This window comes from Mya arenaria, chromosome 11, assembly GCF_026914265.1.
Source record: "Mya arenaria isolate MELC-2E11 chromosome 11, ASM2691426v1".
NCBI classification, from domain to species: Eukaryota; Metazoa; Mollusca; class Bivalvia; order Myida; family Myidae; genus Mya; species Mya arenaria.
In genome coordinates, this window is record NC_069132.1 from 4867495 (window position 1) to 4888572 (window position 21078).

A 21078-nucleotide genomic window follows, 5' to 3' on the forward strand; every position below is an offset into this window, starting at 1 on the left:
AGCCTATTTATGAAAATATCGTAAATAAATGTATTTTGATTTGGCAAAAAATGTGTAAAATGAAATTTTAAACGCATGTTTTGGTAACGAGTGCACTAGGTGTTCATAAAGTGTCAAAATGTATTTAAATCAACGTTCTATGAAATAAACAGGATAAACCTGTCTAATTGGCAATACATAGGATAGACGTCCACGAAGCCATAGGAAATAAAAGGACATATGCATATGCGAATCTTTTCATTTAGTAATTGATTCCGTAAAGGAATAAACCAATGTTACTATATTCGTTTCATTATGCCATATTTTGATAGTACAACACATTGTTCAGGACTACGTATTTTCTTACCATGTATTGTAACAGGATCTTGTTTCTTTACTATTCACAAGTATTGTCCACTTAACCCCTATTTTATATGCTAGCATATGCCTATACGGGCGGATTGGTCCACACAAATATTATTTTCGGGAAATGTTATAATACACATGCTATTGAATATACTTCATTTTACGATAGTATGTAAAATGATTCTTATGGCATTATTAAAAGCTCTATTTTCATGCAAAGCTTGTGTTACGTTCTAGGAGTTTTAGACACGACGTGTGACTTATTACAAAATACGTTTACATTGAACAATACACAAACTGTTTTTATTTCATACATAAACAGTACTTTTTGAAAAATAATAATTAATATGGAAACTTCTTGACAAGTTAACACGCCTACCTTTAACAAAGACCATGTTTAATGACACAATAATACGGTTAACAGACACTTAACGGGACACGCATCACCTGTAACCAAGACGAACAGAACACACATGGATACTACAATGATGGGGCCACGTCAACAAAAGATAAGCTCTGAGATGTTTGACTTTGAAAGCTCACATTGTCAATTATACATGTAAGTATTGCCAACTTATTATCAAAGTACTGCAGGGAACTGTTGGCAATGTGACATCCCGTGACCCGTTTCAATAAAGATTGTTATGCTAAAGATCGTTATTTTGGGCGTACGGCCATTCTACATGCGAACGGTTTAGTTAGATGACATACATCAGATACATGTACCAGGGTAAAATGGTTAGCTCTTTTCAAGAGTTTAAGTAAAGGATATAAATAGTACATTTTAAACAGCAAAGATGTAATTAGCATTATGTACATGGGAATTACAGCATGGTAGAGTAATGTGTAGCAGGTTCACAAATGCTATAATTTAATATTCAACGTTAGCTTGCATGATTATTTTGTTTTGGAAAAAATGCTAAGAGGAAGTACTTACTTTATCGTGTAATTTAAAGAACATTTTTTTTGCTGACAGTATCAGAACATGTACTGTACAAAGACATGGTTGCATCTATGATTGGGCAAATCCCTACCTACAGACAATTATCAATATCTGCCCAGTCACTGTCCTGACAGCAGTAATACCCCCCCCCCCCACACACACACACACACTTTTCTCTTTCAGTATACAAGTGAGATTTCGTGTCAATATGGTGCAACAAATATGCATAAGATACGCCTGGTACTATTTGAGACAATATTAAGCCAAACTGTTTCCCTTATACGGCTTTTTAAACGTATATATTTAGATCCTCTAACATTAAATCATTGTGTAACTATGTTTATTGTGTTCAAATTGAAATTATCTTAAAGAAATCGTTGTGGCAGTGATCGCGATAGCGATAACTTAAACTTTAAAGGGAAGTCACTGCTGCACCTTTTGGAAAGCGGCTGACCGTTTCGCTACTGCCTTTGCGTCTAAATACTCGAATTGTAAACAAGAACTAACGTTTTATCAATCAAACTTAAAATATATTTTAGTTAACCATTGAAACCTAAAAACAGTTTCCAAAATGATTGATCCAGACATGGAATCGAAGGAGGATAAAAGAAAAATGCCGAAAATAACAAAGGTTGGAAAATATTTCTCATTTACGTTTTATGTCATATGTTTTCGCGATGCAGGTCAATCTCTCAAAGATTGCAGTGGTTTAAAAGCCATATACTCATTTTTTTTAATGGAGAATTTTGATAAGTTTAATATGACGCCACCTCAAAATACATCATCGTCGTATGACACAGTTAGATTGTGCGGTATAATGAACATGGTGGAGCTACCAATGTATTGCACATTCAACAGGATCCCTGATAAACGTTGTTCCAGTTTGACAGTTACTGTTTTAGTGCTGAGATTATAACAGTGCTCCAGCTAGCCCATTTATAGGGTGCTCCCCCATGCCCCTTTGCCTATCACCCTGCCACCTTAAATCTTGGAAGTGCCCTTTTCACAATTGCTCTATTACCTTTTATCCCAGTATTTCTCTTTTTATTATTGGAATCATCACCAAAGATCATCAGCCCTGTAGTCCACTGTCATAATTTAGACATATTGCGCAATACAGGTGATAGTAATGTTTCCGCTAGGTGTTTTAAGCATGGCACCAGCATCATGATGTAGAATGCAGAAAATGTTCTGAGCTGGCATTTCACCTTTCCATGTGCCTTGTCATTGTGATGTCATATGGCAGCTTCTTGTGTATTTGTGTAATATGCAGACAAGAGGTGTTATCATAATCGGTAATCTACTAATCCGATAATTTGGTTGTGTCTGGGCCAATAAGTGGAACATCGCCAGTAGGCAGAGCTATTGAACGTCGGCCATTTAGAATGTACATTGAAAACGCTGTCATTAAATCATGAAAGTTCGTAAAATGAAAAATGTTGTCAAGCACTAATAAACCTTTTAAAAATAGTGATAAATGTATTGAACCAGACATGCAATTTTAAAAATTATTGCTTTTGAAGCAAACATTCATTGGAGGTATTTAGTAAACATTGGCTTGGTAGTATAAAGAAAATCAAATACTTCACCCTTAATTGACCGTATGGCTTAATGTTTCTTCATGAAAAAAATTGACATAAAAAAAAGTATATGCATGAAAAGATGTATAGTGCCAGTCAGATAAATCATGTTTTGATATTCACTTGAATGTTTTAAAAAAGGATTCAATTTGCGAATCTAAAATTGAATTTAGGTTTAGATAGTATTACTTTTTTTGGAATTGGATTTACAGTTAATTGATTGGCATTATTACTCAAATTATAAAAGTAAGTTCTAAAAAGTAATTCATTTCACAAGTGTTTTTTTAATGTTTTTCTATATTTTACACCTGCAGGTGAAGAACAAGATGCCGGCTCCTGTACAGATAACAGCGGAACAGCTGCTGAGAGAAGCCAAGGAGAGAGAGTTGGAGCTTGTTCCACCGGTATGACAAACATATGAACCAGTCTGTGTATTAAATAACCAGTAGGCTAAGAGACCAAGACTACCTGAATTTTATCCCAATTTGATAAATGCAGATTAGGCTATTGAATAAAAAAGCAATAAATATCTTGAAATATAAACAAAGTCTTGACAAGACTTACTTTCACAGCATAATGTATGCATAAAAAAGTTAATACATGTAAATTTGCCATTTTCCCCAAAATACACTTTTTTCCCAATTTGCAAGGCACAGGCGGTAAAAATAATTTAAAAAAAAATCACTGCTTACAAACTAGATAAATTTCATTTTCAGTCTGATATTAACAAGTGAAGGTACAATGAGAATGAATCTTAAAAAAAAAAAAAAAGCAGTTTATAATTATGAAATTTATTTTTGTCTCAATGATTAAATCTGACATTACTTAAGACTTCCCTCTCTTAGTTGTACAAACTCAAAGACCTATTTTCAAAAAATGTGTTCTGTTTCTTTTGACCACACCTGCTCAAAACTTTCACTTTCTTTTATTTGTATACCGGGGTATGCTGTTTTTTGGTGCAATTTATAATAATTTTGATTTACTTTCAAATAACTTCTTTTTGCTGTTTTAGCCTCCAAAGCAAAAAATATCTGATCCTGATGAGTTGCAAGCCTACAGACTTCGCCAAAGAAAGGTATGACCATTTCTGATATGATAGTTATTAATGGATAAATAGAAACAGAAGTTAACTCAATGGTGAAAATCTGTTTCATAACTGTTCTTTAACATAAATTAATGTTAAAAGACTTTATCAATTACCAGGCTGGTAATGTTATGAGTAATGCACTGGTAATATGTCTTCCTGGCTTGCTCAAATTCTGAATTTTATATAGCAGGGCATGTTAAAAAATTTGATGCCAAGCAATAGTATTGGAACTCGGGCTTGTTCATCCAAAAGTCTAATTCTGATGACTGTAGTAGACTATGGAAGATAAAGCGTAAGCACCAATACACTTTTTATTAAGGAGTTATCTGTAATTGAGGAAAACCAGTCTTTATGAGTTTAATTAATGAGTTACTAGTATTATAATAATATAAATACCTAAAACATGGTTGTATAACGACCACAATTTACTAACTAATCATTTATGACATCATGCCAAGAGTTATTATGCTATTTATTTATATGATGCTGACATCATTTATGAATGATATTAACTAGTTTATCCAGAAGGTAATAACCATTTCTACTTACTGCAGATGTTTGAAGACAATATTAGAAAGAACAGAGGGCAAATAACAAACTGGATCAAATATGGTGGATGGGAAGAGAGCCAGAAGGAAGTACAGAGGTAACATTTGACCCTTAAAAACGGACATTTTGTATGATCATTTTTTTCATTGATATTACTGTGAAGTATAAAATGTAAAAACGGAACATAAGTAGTTGGATTGGTCAATTTAGTCTAAGTTTATTTTATTTTGTCTGTAAAATGTTCAGTAAAATTCATAAATCTGATTAAATATTTATCTGAAATTCTTGGTATCACTACATTTTGTTTTACACTCATTGATAATGTGACCCTAAGTCTAATATGGCTTTTTGCTTTTGTTATATTTGAAGAATTAAATAACTAAGTTTTAACTCATTTGTGATAAATAATAATTGAATACTTAAAAGCTGCAAAGAGTTTGTCAATATATGTACTGTGTTATTTTCTTTTTCAGAGCAAGGTCGGTGTATGAGAGAGCGTTAGATGTTGATCATAGGAACATCACACTGTGGTTGAAATACGCCGAAATGGAGATGAGGTAATGGGGCATGCAATTGAACATTTACCTTTAAAGATGTTTAACACTTTGATTTTAAATTAGCATTAAAGTGATCTGTCCTGGGTTGTAATGCTACATAAAGTTTGTAGCGTTAACAGTTCCTTAATGGTTAATATTTAATTATGTTTATCATCAATATCCAAATCAAATCTATTCAGTCATCTATCATTCATCAAATTGCCTGACACAATGATTGCCAGAATGAGTGTTCTTCTTCAGAGTATTAATTATTATGCCCCCCTTCGAAGAAGAGGGATATATTGCTTTGCACATGTCGGTCGGTAGACCAAAGCTTGTCCGACTGATAACTCAACAATTTTTGAACGTATGGTCATCAAACTTGACATGAAGGTTGGGCTTGACCAGTAGATGACCCCTATTGATTTTAGGGCTCATCGGGTCAAAGGTCAAGGTCAGAGTGACCTTTAATGGTAAATAATTTTAAAGCTTGTCCAAGTGATAACTCAACAATGTCTACATCTATTGTCATCAAACTTGATATGGAAGTTGGGCCTGGCCAGTAGATGACCTCTATTGTTTTGGGGGGTCATTGGGCCAAAGGTCAAGGTCACAGTGATATTGAATGGTAAAAGGTTGTCCGAGTCAAAATTCGACAATGCCTGCACCCATGGCCCTCATACTGGACTTGGAGGTTGGGCCTGACCAGTAGATGACTTAGGGGTCATCAGGCCAAAGGTCAAGTTCATTTTGACCTTGAATGGTAAAACTAAAAAGGTTGTCATGTGATAATTGACAATGCCTGCACCCATGGCACTCAAACATAACTTGGAGGTTGGGCCTGACCAGTAGATGACCCCTATTGTTTTTAGGGGTCATCGGGCCAAAGGTTAAGGTCACTGTGACCTTAAATGCTAAAAGGCTGTCTGAGTGATAACTCGACAATTTCTGCACCCATGGCCCTCAAACTTGACTTGGAGGTTGGGCCTGACCAGTAGATGACTCCTATTGTTTTGGGGGGGTCAAGGTCAAAGTGACCTTGAATGATAAAAGGTTGTCTGAGTGATAACTCAACAATGCCTGCACCCATGGCCCCTTAAACTTGACTTGGAGGTTGGGCCTTACCAGTAGATGACCCCTATTGATTCTAGGGGGTCAAAGGTCAAGGTCACAGTGACATTAAAAGCAAACTTGATCATTCCTGGACCTATGGTCATCAAACTTGACATAAAGGTTGGGCCTGACCAGTAAATGACCCCTCTTGACTTTGGGGATCATTGGGTCAAGGTCACAGTAACCTTTAATGCAAAAAGTTAACAAATCTTCTCCCAGTGATATCTGAACAATGCCTGAACCTATGATCATCAAACTTGACATGTTAGTTGGGCCTGTCCAGAAGATGACCCTTATTGAATTAAGGAGTCATTGGGTCAAAGGTCAAGTTCACAGTGACTTTGAATGCGAAGATGTTTAGAGTGATAACTCGACAATGCCTGCACCCATGGCCCTCAAACTTGACTTGGAGTTGTGTCTGACCTCTAGACGACCCTTTATGATTTTAGCGGTCAAAGGTCAAGGTCACAGTGACCTTGAGCGAAAAAAGCTTTGTCTGTGTGATAACTTGTCAATGCCTGCACCCATGGCCCTCAAACTTGACATTTAGATTTTTGGTGATCAGCTGATGACTCCTATGGATTTTGAGGTCATAGAGTCAAAGGTCATGGTCATAACACACTCTATTCTCACACTTTGAATGGTCATAATCTTAAAACTGCCTCAATAGCATCCAATGTCAGTGACAAATCAGCATCATTTGGGTCAATGCATATTTCATTCATTTGTCCATATAATCCTGACAACATGGCGCTCAGGGGGGCATAATGTTTGACAAACATCTCATGTTATAAACTTGTAACTGTAAATCAAATGAATATGAATCCATGAATATATTGGTTCTGTGATGTACCTTGAATAGATTATAATTAGTTCTTTCCAACCATCAATAACAGTTTGTACAATAGCATTGTAAGAGCTCTTCAAATCTGGATGGATTAATTTTGTTTTTTGAAACTGAATGTTGACAGGATGAGACAAATCAACCATGCCAGGAATATCTGGGACCGAGCCATCACAGTTTTACCCAGGGCAAATCAGTTCTGGTACAAATACACATACATGGAGGAAATGTTGGGAAACATTGCAGGTACTCTCTAAACAAGGGACGCACTGTATACATGAACCTAAATTACCTGTAATGTATATATACAGGATAAATAAATGTTCAGCTAGAATCATAGCCCTTGACCATGCTTGAGGCTTGAATTTACCAGGTAGTTTAAACTTCTTTATTTTACAACAATTGTGAAACAAGTTATTGCAACATTATATTAATCACTCTTGTTGGCAAAATGTTATGCTAGAGAATGATCTTGTGTTGTGGAGGAAACCCACATGTCCGTGACCACAAATCAAACACACATGTGCCTGGGTTGGGAATCGAACCCGAGTTGTCTTTAGGTGAGCGAGTGCCCTAACCACTGCACTTACCAAGGTGGATCCCTCGCGCTCAAACTAAATATTTTATGAAAACAAATAAAACATTACTTGCTGAGTTAATATATGATTATGTGTTCAGTATTAGGATTTTTGTTGTAGTATTATACCAGGAAGAAACCAATGAAGATAGTTCTTGGATTGTGATCACAAAAATGTTACAGTTTTTCTCTGCTGCTGTCAAAGAGTCTACCTGATAAGCTGGATTACTCGACATAGGACCCTATTACCAATTATCATATTGTACAACCAATAAAGCTAGCACCTTTATTCAATATACAAATTAAGATAATTTTTTCATTTAAAGGGATTCTCACAAAGTGGGGTAAATGTTATGCTGACCCGAATATAAGTATCTTAGACTGTTATAGTAATAAAACGCAGAGTCAGAAAGCTTACACCACAGCATCAGAAAATGTCTATAAATGTCCAAAGCTTTCTTTAAAGTCATCAATGCAATTGGATTTCTATCGATCAATGAACCATGACATGCCACATGACTGCTGGTGCTTGTGCTAAGCTGAAAACAGTTTCCCTGTAAATGCTGATCATACTGGTATATTTATTTGGCCAAGATAAACAACATTTTAAAAGAACACTTTCAAATATGTCAATTTTGTGTGATTTATGTTGATTAAAATGATATTGTATTTAGCTGGAGTCCCTTAATTATCACAAAATGTGAAACTGTCACAACAATAACATTCCTATCAGGAGTATGTTGGAAATAAAAATAATATCACCTCTTTGTATAATGATTAACACCATTATAGAGAGAAATCAGAGGAAAATGATTATGAAATCAAAAATAGTTTGTTTTTAGAATTCTTATAGCAAAGCATTTTGTATACCTTTTTGTACATGCAGGTTGTCGCCAGGTGTTTGAACGCTGGATGGAATGGGAGCCGGAGGAGCAGGCGTGGCACTCATATATCAACTTTGAGCTACGCTACAAGGAGCTTGACAGGGCAAGGATGATCTATGAGAGATATATCCTTTATATTGAAATGGTTAATATTCTGAGTACATGAGTAATTGCAATCCTCTTGCTCATGGCGTTATTGATGCTCAAAAGGGTCAGCAATGCTCTTTTGCTTTTCTTTCATAATAATAAAATTAGAGTGTAGCAGGATTGCTTGATTAGATGGTTATTAGTTTAATATATTCATTTATTTCTTAATTCAAAATGGTTAAGAACACTAATTTTGAAAATATGGGTAAGATTTTTCATTAGTTACATTCCATTTGTGATGTAGTTGTTTTCACCATCCAAACTCCTTGTGGTGCTTAACTGAACAATTGATTCCTATCACATTTTATGGCAGACATCTGATAAACCTGCCCAGACTGGTGAACTTTGAAACTGTCTGTTAAAATGTTTGCCAATTTTACAGAAAAAAGGTAGAATTAAAATGACCTGGAATCATGCTAAAACTAGAGCGGGTTGTCTCTATCTGGCCTCTGGCCTATAACCTAGCTCAAAATTATGCCATGAACAGTTTGTATGTCATTCTTAATAATTCATCATCAAAAGATGCCTGTTGTTTCCTTAACTTTCCATACTTGTTATTATCCACCCTGAGGTAAAGAACTGGATAAAGTATGCCCGGTTTGAGCAGAAGAACAGCTATATCAACAGTGCACGCAGCATCTATGAGCGGGCGATTGAATACTTTGGGGAGGATAATATGGATGAAAAACTCATCATCGCTTTCTCAAAGTTTGAGGAGGGACAGAAAGAGGTATGTAAAGTTGCTGGAGTTTGGGACTAGAAAGCTGATGAACAAATAATGCAAATTGCTATCCTATTTCTTGATTGACATACAATCATTTCAGAATTTAGGAATATGTACTTATATAATTACAAAACTGTATTTAAATATTTCTGTTACCGAATTAAAGATTTTACCTTAGATATCTCTATGCAATATTAAGCCCATATTGATATCAGAGTGGTAAGAGTTTAAAGATATGTTTTAAATAAATCTTCAATTGTAGCATGAGAGAGCGAGAGTGATTTACAAATACGCCCTTGACCATCTACCGAAAGACAAGTGCCAGGAGATCTACAAGAACTACACAGTCCATGAGAAGAAGTTTGGATCTAGAGCAGCTATAGAAGATGTGATAGTTAGCAAGAGGAGGTTCCAGTATGAAGAGGTTAACACAATAGATACATTTCAGTGCCATGGATTGAATGATAAACTAGGTCCATATATCAATTATTTAGGTATTGACAGTGAGTGCAAAAATATTTTGAAATATGACAAGGATGGTTGTCATCCAGTCAGTTTTAAACATCTGACTTGCACAAACTAGCTATTAAAGTAAAACTATTTGAAAAAGCCAAGACTGTATCTTCCAAGTGTTACCTTGACAGTCTTTGATTAAACTCTGTTCAAGTGTTAAGACTTGCAATTTATTCAAATGGCAATCAAATGAACAATCGTATAAATAGGTCTCTATAAAAAATTGCGGGTGACCTATAATAATTACTCTTGTCAATCTGTTCGTCTGTTTGCCTGTCCACATATTTTTGTTTTCATGAGCCGTTCAAGATATCAAAATTCATACTTTCTAAACATGGTCACAGATAAGTTTTATTCAGCACATGATGTATGAAATTGGAATGTTTTATGTGTTACCAGGAGGTGAAGAGCAACCCATTAAACTATGATGCCTGGTTTGACTACCTCCGACTGATGGAAGATGATGGGAATGTGGACCATATCAGGGACACATACGAGCGTGCCATCGCCAACATACCCCCTGCCCAGGTCAGTATGGATATAGCTAGTTCATTATGGTATTGCTATTGGACACATACGAGCCCGCCATCTCCAACATACCACCTGCCCATGTCAGTATGGATATAGTTAGTTACGGTATTGCTATTGGACACAATAACGTATGAGCGTACCATCGCCAACATACCGCCTGCCCAGGTCAGTATGGATATAGCTAGTTCATTACGGTATTATGATTGGACATATACTAGCCCACCTTGGCCAATATACCACCTACCAGGTCAGTATGGATATAACTTAAACTAGATTATTATTCCCCCTTCGAAGAAGAGGGGGTATATTGCTTTGCACATGTTGGCCGGTCAACCGTACATGGGTAGACCAAAGCTTGTCTGAGTGATAACTCAACAATTCCTAGACCTATGGTCATCAAGCTTGACATGGTTGGGCCTGACAAGTAGATGACCCCTATTGATTTTAGGGGTCATAGGGTCAAAGGACAAGGTCACAGTGAACTTGAATGCTAAATGGTTGTCCGAGTGATAACTAGACAATGCCTGCACCCATTGCCCACAAACTTGACTTCGGCGTTGGGCCTGACCAGTAGATGACCCTTATTTATTTTAGGTGTCATTGGGTCAAAGGTCAAGGTCACAGTGACTTTGAATGCAAACTTGACAATTCCTGAGCCAATGGTCATCAGACTTGACCAAAGGTCAAGGTCACAGAGACCTTTAACGCAAAAAGGTTGACAGAGCTTCTCAGAGTGATAACTCAACAATGCCTGGACCTATGGTGATCAAACTTTACACAGAGCCTGGTTCTGACCAGTAGATGGCCCCTATTGATTTTAGGGATCATCGGGTCAAAGGTCGAGGTCATAGAGACCTTGAACTCAAAAAGCTTGACTTTGTGATAACTTGACAATACCTGCACCCATGGCACTCAACTTCACATTTAGGTTGGGAGTGACCATTAGATGACCCCTATGGATTTTGAGGTCATACAGTCAAAGGTCAAGGTCACAACTCATATAGGTCATTAAAATGTATGTCCTATTTCTTTATTTCTTTATTCTCTGCTGCTAACAGGATACATGTTTATCTGCAACTATCAGTCATCATCTGAACATGATTAAAAACTGTACCTACTAATCCTCACACTTTGAATGGTCATAATCTAAAAACTACCTCAAAGACACCCAATGTCAATGACAAATCAGCTGTCATTTCAGTCCATGCATATTTCATTCAATTGTCCAAATATTCCTGACAACATGGCGCTAAGGGGGGTATAATGTTTGACAAACATCTCTTGCTACTATTGGACACATACCAGCCTGCCATGTCCAATATACCGCCTGTATGTATCATTATGGTTTTGCTATTGGACAAATAAGAGGGTGTTATCGCATATATACTGCCTCCCCAGGTCAGTTTGTATATAACTACCGGTACTTCATTACAGTTTTACTAGTGGACACATACAAGCCTGCTATTGCCAACATATTGCCTGTAGAGGTCAGTATTTATGTTACTAGTTCCTTACGGTAATGCTATTGGACACATATTGCCTGCCCAGGTCTGTAGTGTAGGGATATTGACTAGTTCCTTACGGTAATGCTATTGGACACATACTGCCTGCCCAGGTCTGTAGTGTAGGGATATTGACTAGTTCCTTACGGTAATGCTATTGGACACATACTGCCTGCCCAGGTCTGTAGTGTAGGGATATGACTAGTTCATTACGGTAGTGCTATTGGACACATACAAGCTTTCCATCACAGCCTGCCCAGGTCAGCGTGCCATTGCCAGCATGTAATAATAATATCACTCGTTATGGTAATGGCTCATAGCAGAAATGTGCATAATCAAGGTCCTTGAAAATATTTCCAACTGATTTCATATAATATGACAAACAGTTACTGTATCTTTAATAAAATGAGATAGTCTGAAAGAGGAGTACTTGTTAAGTTCACAAATAATCTGGCTTTTATCTTGAATCTGGTCACTTATCTATGAAGTATTTGAAAATAGTGCTTCCAAATTCAATATTTGCTGTATTAATGTACACCCTTATTTATTGGCCACCGAGTATGGTCTAGTTGTTAAGGTGTCAGTCTCTCAACAAGAGGTTATTGGTTCAAGGGAAAGTTTCTGAAAGCCTTTGAAAATATACACCTGCACTGGTTTATATCTAGAAAATAGACTCTATAGTGACACATACCAGCTTAGAGCAGTTTTACTATCAAGCTAATATTAAATATTACGAACAAAACTCACTGTTTCTGTTCCATTATCCAGGAGAAGCGTTTATGGCGTCGCTACATCTACCTGTGGATAAACTATGCCCTATATGAGGAACTGGAAATGGAGGATGCGGAGAAAACCCGCGCCGTCTACAAGGCCTGTCTTGACATCATTCCACACAAAAAATTCACATTCGCCAAGATCTGGCTTCTGTTTGCGCAGTTTGAACTGCGACAGAAAAACCTTGTTAATGCTAGAAAAATTTTGGTAATTTTCCTTTATTTTTTGTTTCTTTAATTAGGGTATTGTTTATTCATTATATACTAACAGCATGATTCAAAGTATATCAAATATAATGTCAAGTATTTCAATGAGAACATTACTTTTGTTTCAATTATATTACAATTAGAATGGAATAGGGATACAGAGAGGTTCATTTATATGCTCAAATCATGACAGTTTTCCAAATAACTGACATTATCTTTAAAAATGAGAAATTGCTATTTCCAGGGTTGTTTAAGAACCAGTATAGTATTGCTTGCCCCATTTCTTTACTCTGCTAGTATATATTGGGTAAAAGTGATGATCATAATTTATTGTATTTGGAGAACTTTTATTTTACTTTGCTGTTTGTGTATCAAACAACATTTTCTTTAGATTGGCTTGTATATTATTATGTGTCTTTATAGGGTGTTGCAATAGGAAAATGTCCAAAGAACAAACTGTTCCGGGGCTACATAGACATGGAACTACAGCTTAGAGAGTTTGAGCGATGTCGGATATTGTATGAAAAGTTTCTGGAGTTTGGTTCAGAAAACTGCACAACATGGATGAAGGTACAGGAAGCTTTTGCAGATTTGGCTTCATGTTTTCATCCTTGCTAGCACACTTGTTTTCCAAAGAAAATACTTGGTCTATTTTAATAGCCTTAGTGTTGTCTGCATGCAAAAACAATGGCCATGAAACAAAATCTGTTCAAGATGTTTAAATGATGAAAATTGTTGCCAGAGACGGTGCACACATTTGTACCTCGGCATACAACTTAAGTTTTAATAAATTTTTAGTTGATCCTTCAGGTGTGCATGAACATATATATTATGGAGCTAGTTAGTAATTATACCCCCCACAAACAAAGTTTGAAGGGGGTATATTGGAGTCACCCTGTGGTCGGTGGGTCGGTTTGTCGGTCGGTCCGTTGCAATTTACCTTGTCCGGAGTATAACTTAAAAACTACTGGATGGAATTGGCTTAAGCTTCACACAATGGTAGAGCATAATGAGAGGAAGTGCAGTGTACAATAACCATAACTCTATTCTTGCTTATTACTGAGTAATTGCCTTTTGTTACTTTTTTTTTTGTCTGGAGTATAACTTGAAAAGTACTGGATGGAATTCATTGGAACTTCATACAATGAGAGGAAGTGCAGTGTTCAAGAACTGTAACTCTACTTTAGCTAATTACTGAGTTATTGCCCTTTATTTCTTTTTTTGCTGAAAGATCATTATGAGAGGGAGTGCAGTGTACAGGAACCGCAATTCTATTTCAGCCAATTACCGAGTTAATGCCCTTTGTTACTTTTTTCTTGTCCAGAGCATAACTTGAAAACTACGGGATGGAATGTAATAAAACTTTATACAATGGTACAGCACAATGAGAAGGAGTTCAGTGTACATGAATCATTACACTAATTTAGCAAATTACAGAGTTATTGCCTTTGTCTGTGTTTTTTTGTCAAACTTTTGTCTGGACAATAACTTGAAAACAACTAGATCAACAATTATAAAAGCGTTATTTTCTAATTTTAACAATAACAATCGGAAATTGTACAAAACAAAAATAACCCCATCCATAACATTTTATGTGTTTTCCTTTCTAAATATGTTTATATAAACCATTACATTTAAACTACTGGTATAAAAAAAGTAACTTAACTCATTAATAGATGGTCATAGGCAATCGTATATTCTGTGCTTTAGGACATCAAATATATCAGTAATAACATCTCAGTATTAGCATCACTGATATTGTTTTAAGCCTTTTTTCTAACTTTTAAAAACATAATCAAAAAATGAATAAATGACGATAGTCCATAAAGTAAAGTTGTCATTTATAGGTTGGCTTTCCAAATAGTTAACTGCAATTTCATATCAGGGCGGCGTTCGGGGGTATTAATCACCTTCAGTGATAGCTCTAGTTTTATTTTAAATTCACCTAACCATTAAGTGCTTGATGGACCATCCTTCAGCTCCAGCCAATTCAAAAATCCTAGTAGTAATCTTGTTCTATGAAGTAGTTAAAACAGTGCATTACTACCTTTGAAAAATCACTCCTAGGTAAGAGAGAGCTCCTAGGATTCTAGATGAAATGGCCCGCAGATGTTTATAGTAAACAAATTATTAGAATTTATTGATGTCTCCACATATACTGCAAGGCCATTTTCTTTGAAACCTGTCCTGAAGCTTCCTTGCATTGACCTCTCATTTATGTTTAAATGTTTCTGGCTCAGTGATGGTTATTCCATTAATAAATATACCTCATCCCATGAAAACAAAATATAGAAATTCTATAGGATTAAGTTCCTGTTTGTTATTTTGCTTCCAATAAGTTAAAATAAACTGCTTAAGGAGGACGGTCCAATTATGGGAAAGGTGTATTTATGTCTCCCCCATTCATGGGGAGACATATTGTTTTTGCCCTGTCCATCAGTCAGTCCATCAGTCAGTCTGTACAGCACACTTTGTTTCCGCTCAATAACTATAGAACGCTTAGACCCAGGAACTTCATACTTGGTATGCTAGTAGGTCATGACTAGTAGATGACCCCTAATGATTTTGGGGTCAAAAGGTCAAAGGTCACCATGACCTTGAGGTGAAGAAACAGTTTCCGCTCAATAAGTAAAGATCCTTTGGGTCCAGGAACTTCATACTTGGTATGCTAGTTGTTCATCACTAGTAGATGACATTTTTTGATTTTGAGATCAAAAGGTCAAAGGTCAAGGTTACCTATAGGTAAAAAACGATATGTTGGCAGTGACCTTAAGCTTAAAAATGGTTTCTGCTCAATCATTAAAAAACCCTTGTACCCAGGAACTTCATACTTAGTATACTTGTTGGTCCGGACTAGTAGATGACTCCCATTGATTTTTAGATCAGTAGGTCAGAGGTCAAGGGCACCTTTACCTTGAGGTGAAGAAACAGTTTCCGCTCAATAACTAAAGAACGCTTGCACCCAGGAACTTCATACTTTGTATGCTAGTTGGTCATGACTAGTAGATGACCCATATTGATTTTGAGATCACTAAGTCAAAGTTTAAGGTTGCAGTGAACTTGAGGTGAAAAAATGGTTTCCGCTTAATAACTAAAGATCCTTTGGGTCCAGGAACTTCATACTTGGTATGTTTGTTGTTCATGACTAGTAGATGACCCCTATTGATTTTGGGATCATAAGGTCATAGGTCAAGGTTACCTTTAGGTAAAAAATGATATGTTGGCAGTGACCTTCAGCTTCTGCTCAATCACTAAAGAACACTTGTACCCAGGAACTAAATACTTGGTATGCTAGTTAGTCATGACTAGTACATGACTCCCATTGATTTTGAGATCAGCAGGTTAAAGGTCGAGGTCACCGTGACCTTGAGGTGAAGAAACGGTTTCAGCTCAATAACTAAAGAACGCTTGCACCCAGGCACTTTATACTCGGTATGCTAGTTGGTCAGGACTAGTAGATGAACCCTATTGATTTTGAGATCACTAGGTCAAGGTCAAGGTCGCTGTAACCTTGAGGTGAAGGAACGGTAACCGCTCAGTAACTAAAGAACGCTTGCACCCAGGAATTTCATACTTGGTATGCAAGTTGGTCATGACTAGTAGATGACCCCTATTGATTTTGTTATCAGTCTGTTTGTCAGTCAGCCAGTCCTTCAGTCTTTACATCACACTTCATACTTGGTATGCTAGTCGTTCATGACTAGTAGATGACCCCTATTGATTTTGCGATCAGTAGGTCAAAGGTCAAGGTTGCCCTAACCTTTAGATGAAGAAATGGTTACAGCTTAGTAACTGAAGAACATTTGCACCCATGAACTTAATACTCTGTATGCAAGTTGGTCATGTAGATGATCCCTAATGATTGTTTGATCAGTAGGTCAAAGGTCAAGGTCACGATGACCTTGAGCTGAAAAATGGGTTCCAATCAATAATTGAATAATGCTTGCTCCCAGGAACTTTATACAATGCAAACTTTGTTTACATTTCCAAGATTAATCAACAACACTTTTTTCTCTTTACTATTTAATACAGGTTAATTAAACTTCACTGTTGTTTCATTTCCAGTCCAAAATTACAAATTTCATGGCCATCATTTATTTTTTCTCAGCTACGACCACACAATAGGGGAGACAAACGCTTTTTCAAAAAAGCAATCTCTTGTTTTAAATGAAACAGCCCTGTCAGAACAACATGGCAGCCAGAGCTGAAAATACTATTGTCCTAAACTGCTTGCCTAAAAAAAGATATTTGGTGTGAAGCACTAACTAGAGGTCCATTACCAAGTTCCTCCAAATTTTACCCCTGAGGATTGGCCCTTCTTACCTTTTGTATAGATTTACAGAGCTAAATGCTTCTTGCTTATGGCCGGAAATTGTGGACATAAGATGTAAATAGTTTGCATCAAAATGGCACTGGACAGGATTTTATTTTTCAAGTGAGCAATCTGTTGTTCTACATGTACATGCTTGCATACATAAAAGATGAGATCCTGTTTAACTTATTATAATTAATTCAGATGCTTCTACAGCTAGTTATAAAAATGAAACTTTTGTAAGTACTACTACATGTAACCCACTTGCAGTATGCTGAGCTAGAGACTATACTTGGAGATGCGGACCGTGCGCGGGCCATATACGAGCTTGCTATCGCTCAGACCAAGCTGGATATGCCTGAAGTTCTTTGGAAGGCCTACATCGATTTTGAGATAGAACAAGAGGAATTTAACAACACACGGAACTTGTACAAGAGGCTGCTACAGAGGACCCAACATGTCAAGGTCAGGAAGATCATACAATCTGCAGTGTTAATCAATTTCTGTACGCTATTGATCGTTACTAATCTTTCTACTTTCATGTTTTTCATGTAAAGGAAGGTTAGACTGGCTGCATGCTTGTTTAGGACATGTATTATCCTTTCATTATGCTCTTGCTTATCAAAGTGAAGTGAGGGCTGTATAGGAATGGTCTACATCAGAATATCTGTCCCATCTGTCTATCCTGCATGTGTGTCCAGTCCATAACATTGTTGTCATTCATGGTGGGATTTCAAACTAGTTTGCCAAAATTGACTAGCATAAAATGGTTGACTCACTAAACTGTCAGTTTTGCTATATAAGTCTTACTTATGGAAGTGGTTCGTGTCCAGTCCATAACTTTGTCATTCATGCGGTTCATGTCTAGTCCATAACTGTGTCATTTATCCTGTGATATCATAATAATTTGACATAAGTGACTGCCAAAAGATGACCATATTTCACACACTAGACCGAGGTCTCTTGCTTCAAGATCAAGGTCACTGTGGACCTCCACAAAACTTAGTCCGTTTTGCTATATAAGCTGTACAAATGATAGTGGTGCATGTCCAAACTTTTATTCATGGTGGTATATTGAAATAATTTGGAATTAGTTACCACCATAAGATGACGATGCGTCATGCCACACTCTAGCTTCAACATCAAGGTCACTGGGTAGCTCAGAACTTATGTCATTTTTGCTATGTAAGCCTTGCTGGTTATAATGGTTTGTGTCTGGTCCATAATTTCATTTAGGGTGGGATTTGGAAATAATTTGGTATATGCATCCACCATGAGGAGGTGACACCCAGATTTTGAGCTTCAAGGTCAACGTCACTCACATGGCTGTGTCAAGGTCTTGTGACAAATTAAAATTGAACTAGAATTATTTTCCTTTATAGTTTATTTAAACATATATTACAAAACCATTATTTCAATATTTGGCTGATTCTAGCAATGATATATTGTGTCAATGCGTTAATTGTGATCACACTACTATATAAATCATTTTTCTTATTTGTTTGTAAAATTACCCAGTCCTTCTGACATGAATTTTATGACATTTCATTGGTTCATTGTGTAAATTCTGACATTTCATGTGTTCATTGTGTTAATTCTGACATTTCATGTGTTCATTGTGTTAATTCTGACATTTCATGTGATCATTGTGTTAATTCTGACATTTCATGTGTTCATTGTGTTAATACTGACATTTCATGTGTTTATCGCTTTAGTTCTGACATATCATTTGTTTGATGTGTTAATTCTGACTTTTCATTTGTCGATTTTTTTTCTCTAAGGTGTGGATAAGCTATGCTCAGTTTGAGAAGACAACAGGAGAAGTTGAGTATGTAAAGAACACTCGGCGGATCTTCCAGGAGGCAGCAGCCACCCTCAAGAAGGCAGAGGAGAAGGAAGAGCGACTCATGATCCTAGAGTCATGGCAGGCTTTTGAGGTAATAGGCCTCTTACATGAGCATGCATGACAAGAGAAAAATAGTTTGTTGCTTGAATGATGGCATAAAGATATTAAGCATTACTTTTGGCATTGATAGGGACGGCAGCATTGACAACAAAACATTGCATAGAGTATTTATTGTCCATTCATAATGGAACCATTTAACAATGTTTGTGGGCACAGTTTCTCAGTCAAGTTTGATCGTATCAGTAGAGTTATGCCCCTTTATTATACAATTGTGCTAAAACTTTGTGACAGTGTTTGTGGGCATTATTTCTCAGTCAAGTCTGATAGTGGGTTAAATCATTATAAGAAACTCCATAATTATGCCTTTATTCCATTATAATCAAAATGAAACTTGTTGACAGTTGTTGGGGGCTTAATGTCTTGGTCATGTTTGATCATTGGGTGGATTGATTCAATAGCTTCAGAGTTATGCCCCTTATAAAGTTAAAAGAATAGAAGAATATCTTGTGCAGTATCTATTACCCAATTATGGTGTATCTTGGTGACAGTGTAGGCATAAGATCTCTGTCAAGTATGATTCGCCTCATTTTCTGAATTTACTTAAGTTTTGCTCCTTTTACATATATATATGTTTTTGTATATGATTGGTTGACTTTGATGAGTGCTTATAACAGGTGGCATATCCAAGTCTGTGGATACCAGTTAGATTCATCATGTTATGATATAACCTATCAGGAAGCAAGCCGTCTGTTTAATTTTGGTACAGGTTTCCTGAACTTTCATTCACTTACAAAGAAGAACTAAAAACCACTCTTGACTATTAAATCTGTTTGAAATGTATTACTGTAAATCACACTTCCATAACATTACATTCAAGTATAAACCATCCCAACATTGATTGCATAATACGCCTGTTAAAATGGTGGCCACTTGGTGACTATCAGATTTTCCTGTACTTGTACCAATATAGCCTTTTTAAACACCCACATATCATGTTTTGTGGTGTATATACAGGCTGAGCATGGTGACGATGAATCTCGCAGTCGAGTGGAGAAACTGTTGCCTCAGAAGGTGAAGAAGAGGAGGAAGATACAGACAGATGATGGGGTAAGCAATCTCTTCCATGCTTATTGGCTTTTGAACTTAGCTTATTTAGTTAGTTTGTCTTTGGAGGTAACTTTCATTTTACATGCTTTTTTTATGCATATAATTAAAAGAAAGTAATATTGTTTAGATGCAAGATCACAATATATTTCACCTCGTGACCACCAAAAGAAAACATTTGATGAGTTGCAACACCATTATATTATATAGCTTTTGATGCTCATTTAGTTAATTATATTGTGATCTTACATTAAAAAACTATATTAATTTTACCTATCTATAGGTAGCTTTTCTGTGTCAATTCATTAATTAAGCATTTGTCTTTCATTACATATCAGTCTGATGCCGGCTGGGAGGAGTACTACGACTACATATTCCCAGATGAGACTGCAGCACAGCCAAACCTCAAACTGCTGGCAATGGCTAAGAAGTGGAAAAAGGCCCAGGACACTGACGAGACAGCGGAGGAGGAAGCAGGGGCATCAAGGGAAGACAACCCTGAGGAGAGTCATGTTGCCATGGAAACTGAGGGGGACTGAATTGTTTGCCCTAGAGATTGTGTTGGAATATATTGTGACTATAACTGATAGAGGAAAGCACTAGGCCTGGTGTCTTTGTTATTGTTCCTCGCCACTTGACAAGAAATCATGTTACAACACTGATGAATGGATATATATGCTCTCAAAGAACATGTCAGACTGTCCATTTCTTCATTTGAACACTACCACTTTCTCATTAAATTTCATCATTATCATCTTCATAATCCTCACTACATCGTCTTCATCATCATCATCATCATCATCATCATCATCATCATCATCATCATCATCATTGTTGTATCTTTATGTGGCAACAAGGTGTCTGTATTACTATCTGATACAATAAATTAAAGAAAAGTATA

At 36.4% G+C, this 21078-nt stretch overlaps 1 protein-coding gene across 1 annotated transcript; it reads left to right on the forward strand.

Moving 5' to 3' along the window:
- Positions 1-1765: 1765 nt before the first annotated feature.
- Positions 1766-21078, forward strand: LOC128207996 (crooked neck-like protein 1). Its single transcript, XM_052911240.1, has 16 exons — positions 1766-1919; positions 3183-3272; positions 3881-3943; positions 4510-4601; positions 4978-5061; positions 7125-7243; positions 8461-8583; positions 9157-9335; positions 9592-9753; positions 10242-10370; positions 12644-12856; positions 13279-13425; positions 17438-17632; positions 18949-19104; positions 20088-20180; positions 20516-21078. Exons 1-16 carry the CDS (start codon positions 1860-1862, stop codon positions 20714-20716), a joined length of 2106 nt encoding a protein of 701 aa, XP_052767200.1. The 5' UTR covers positions 1766-1859; the 3' UTR covers positions 20717-21078.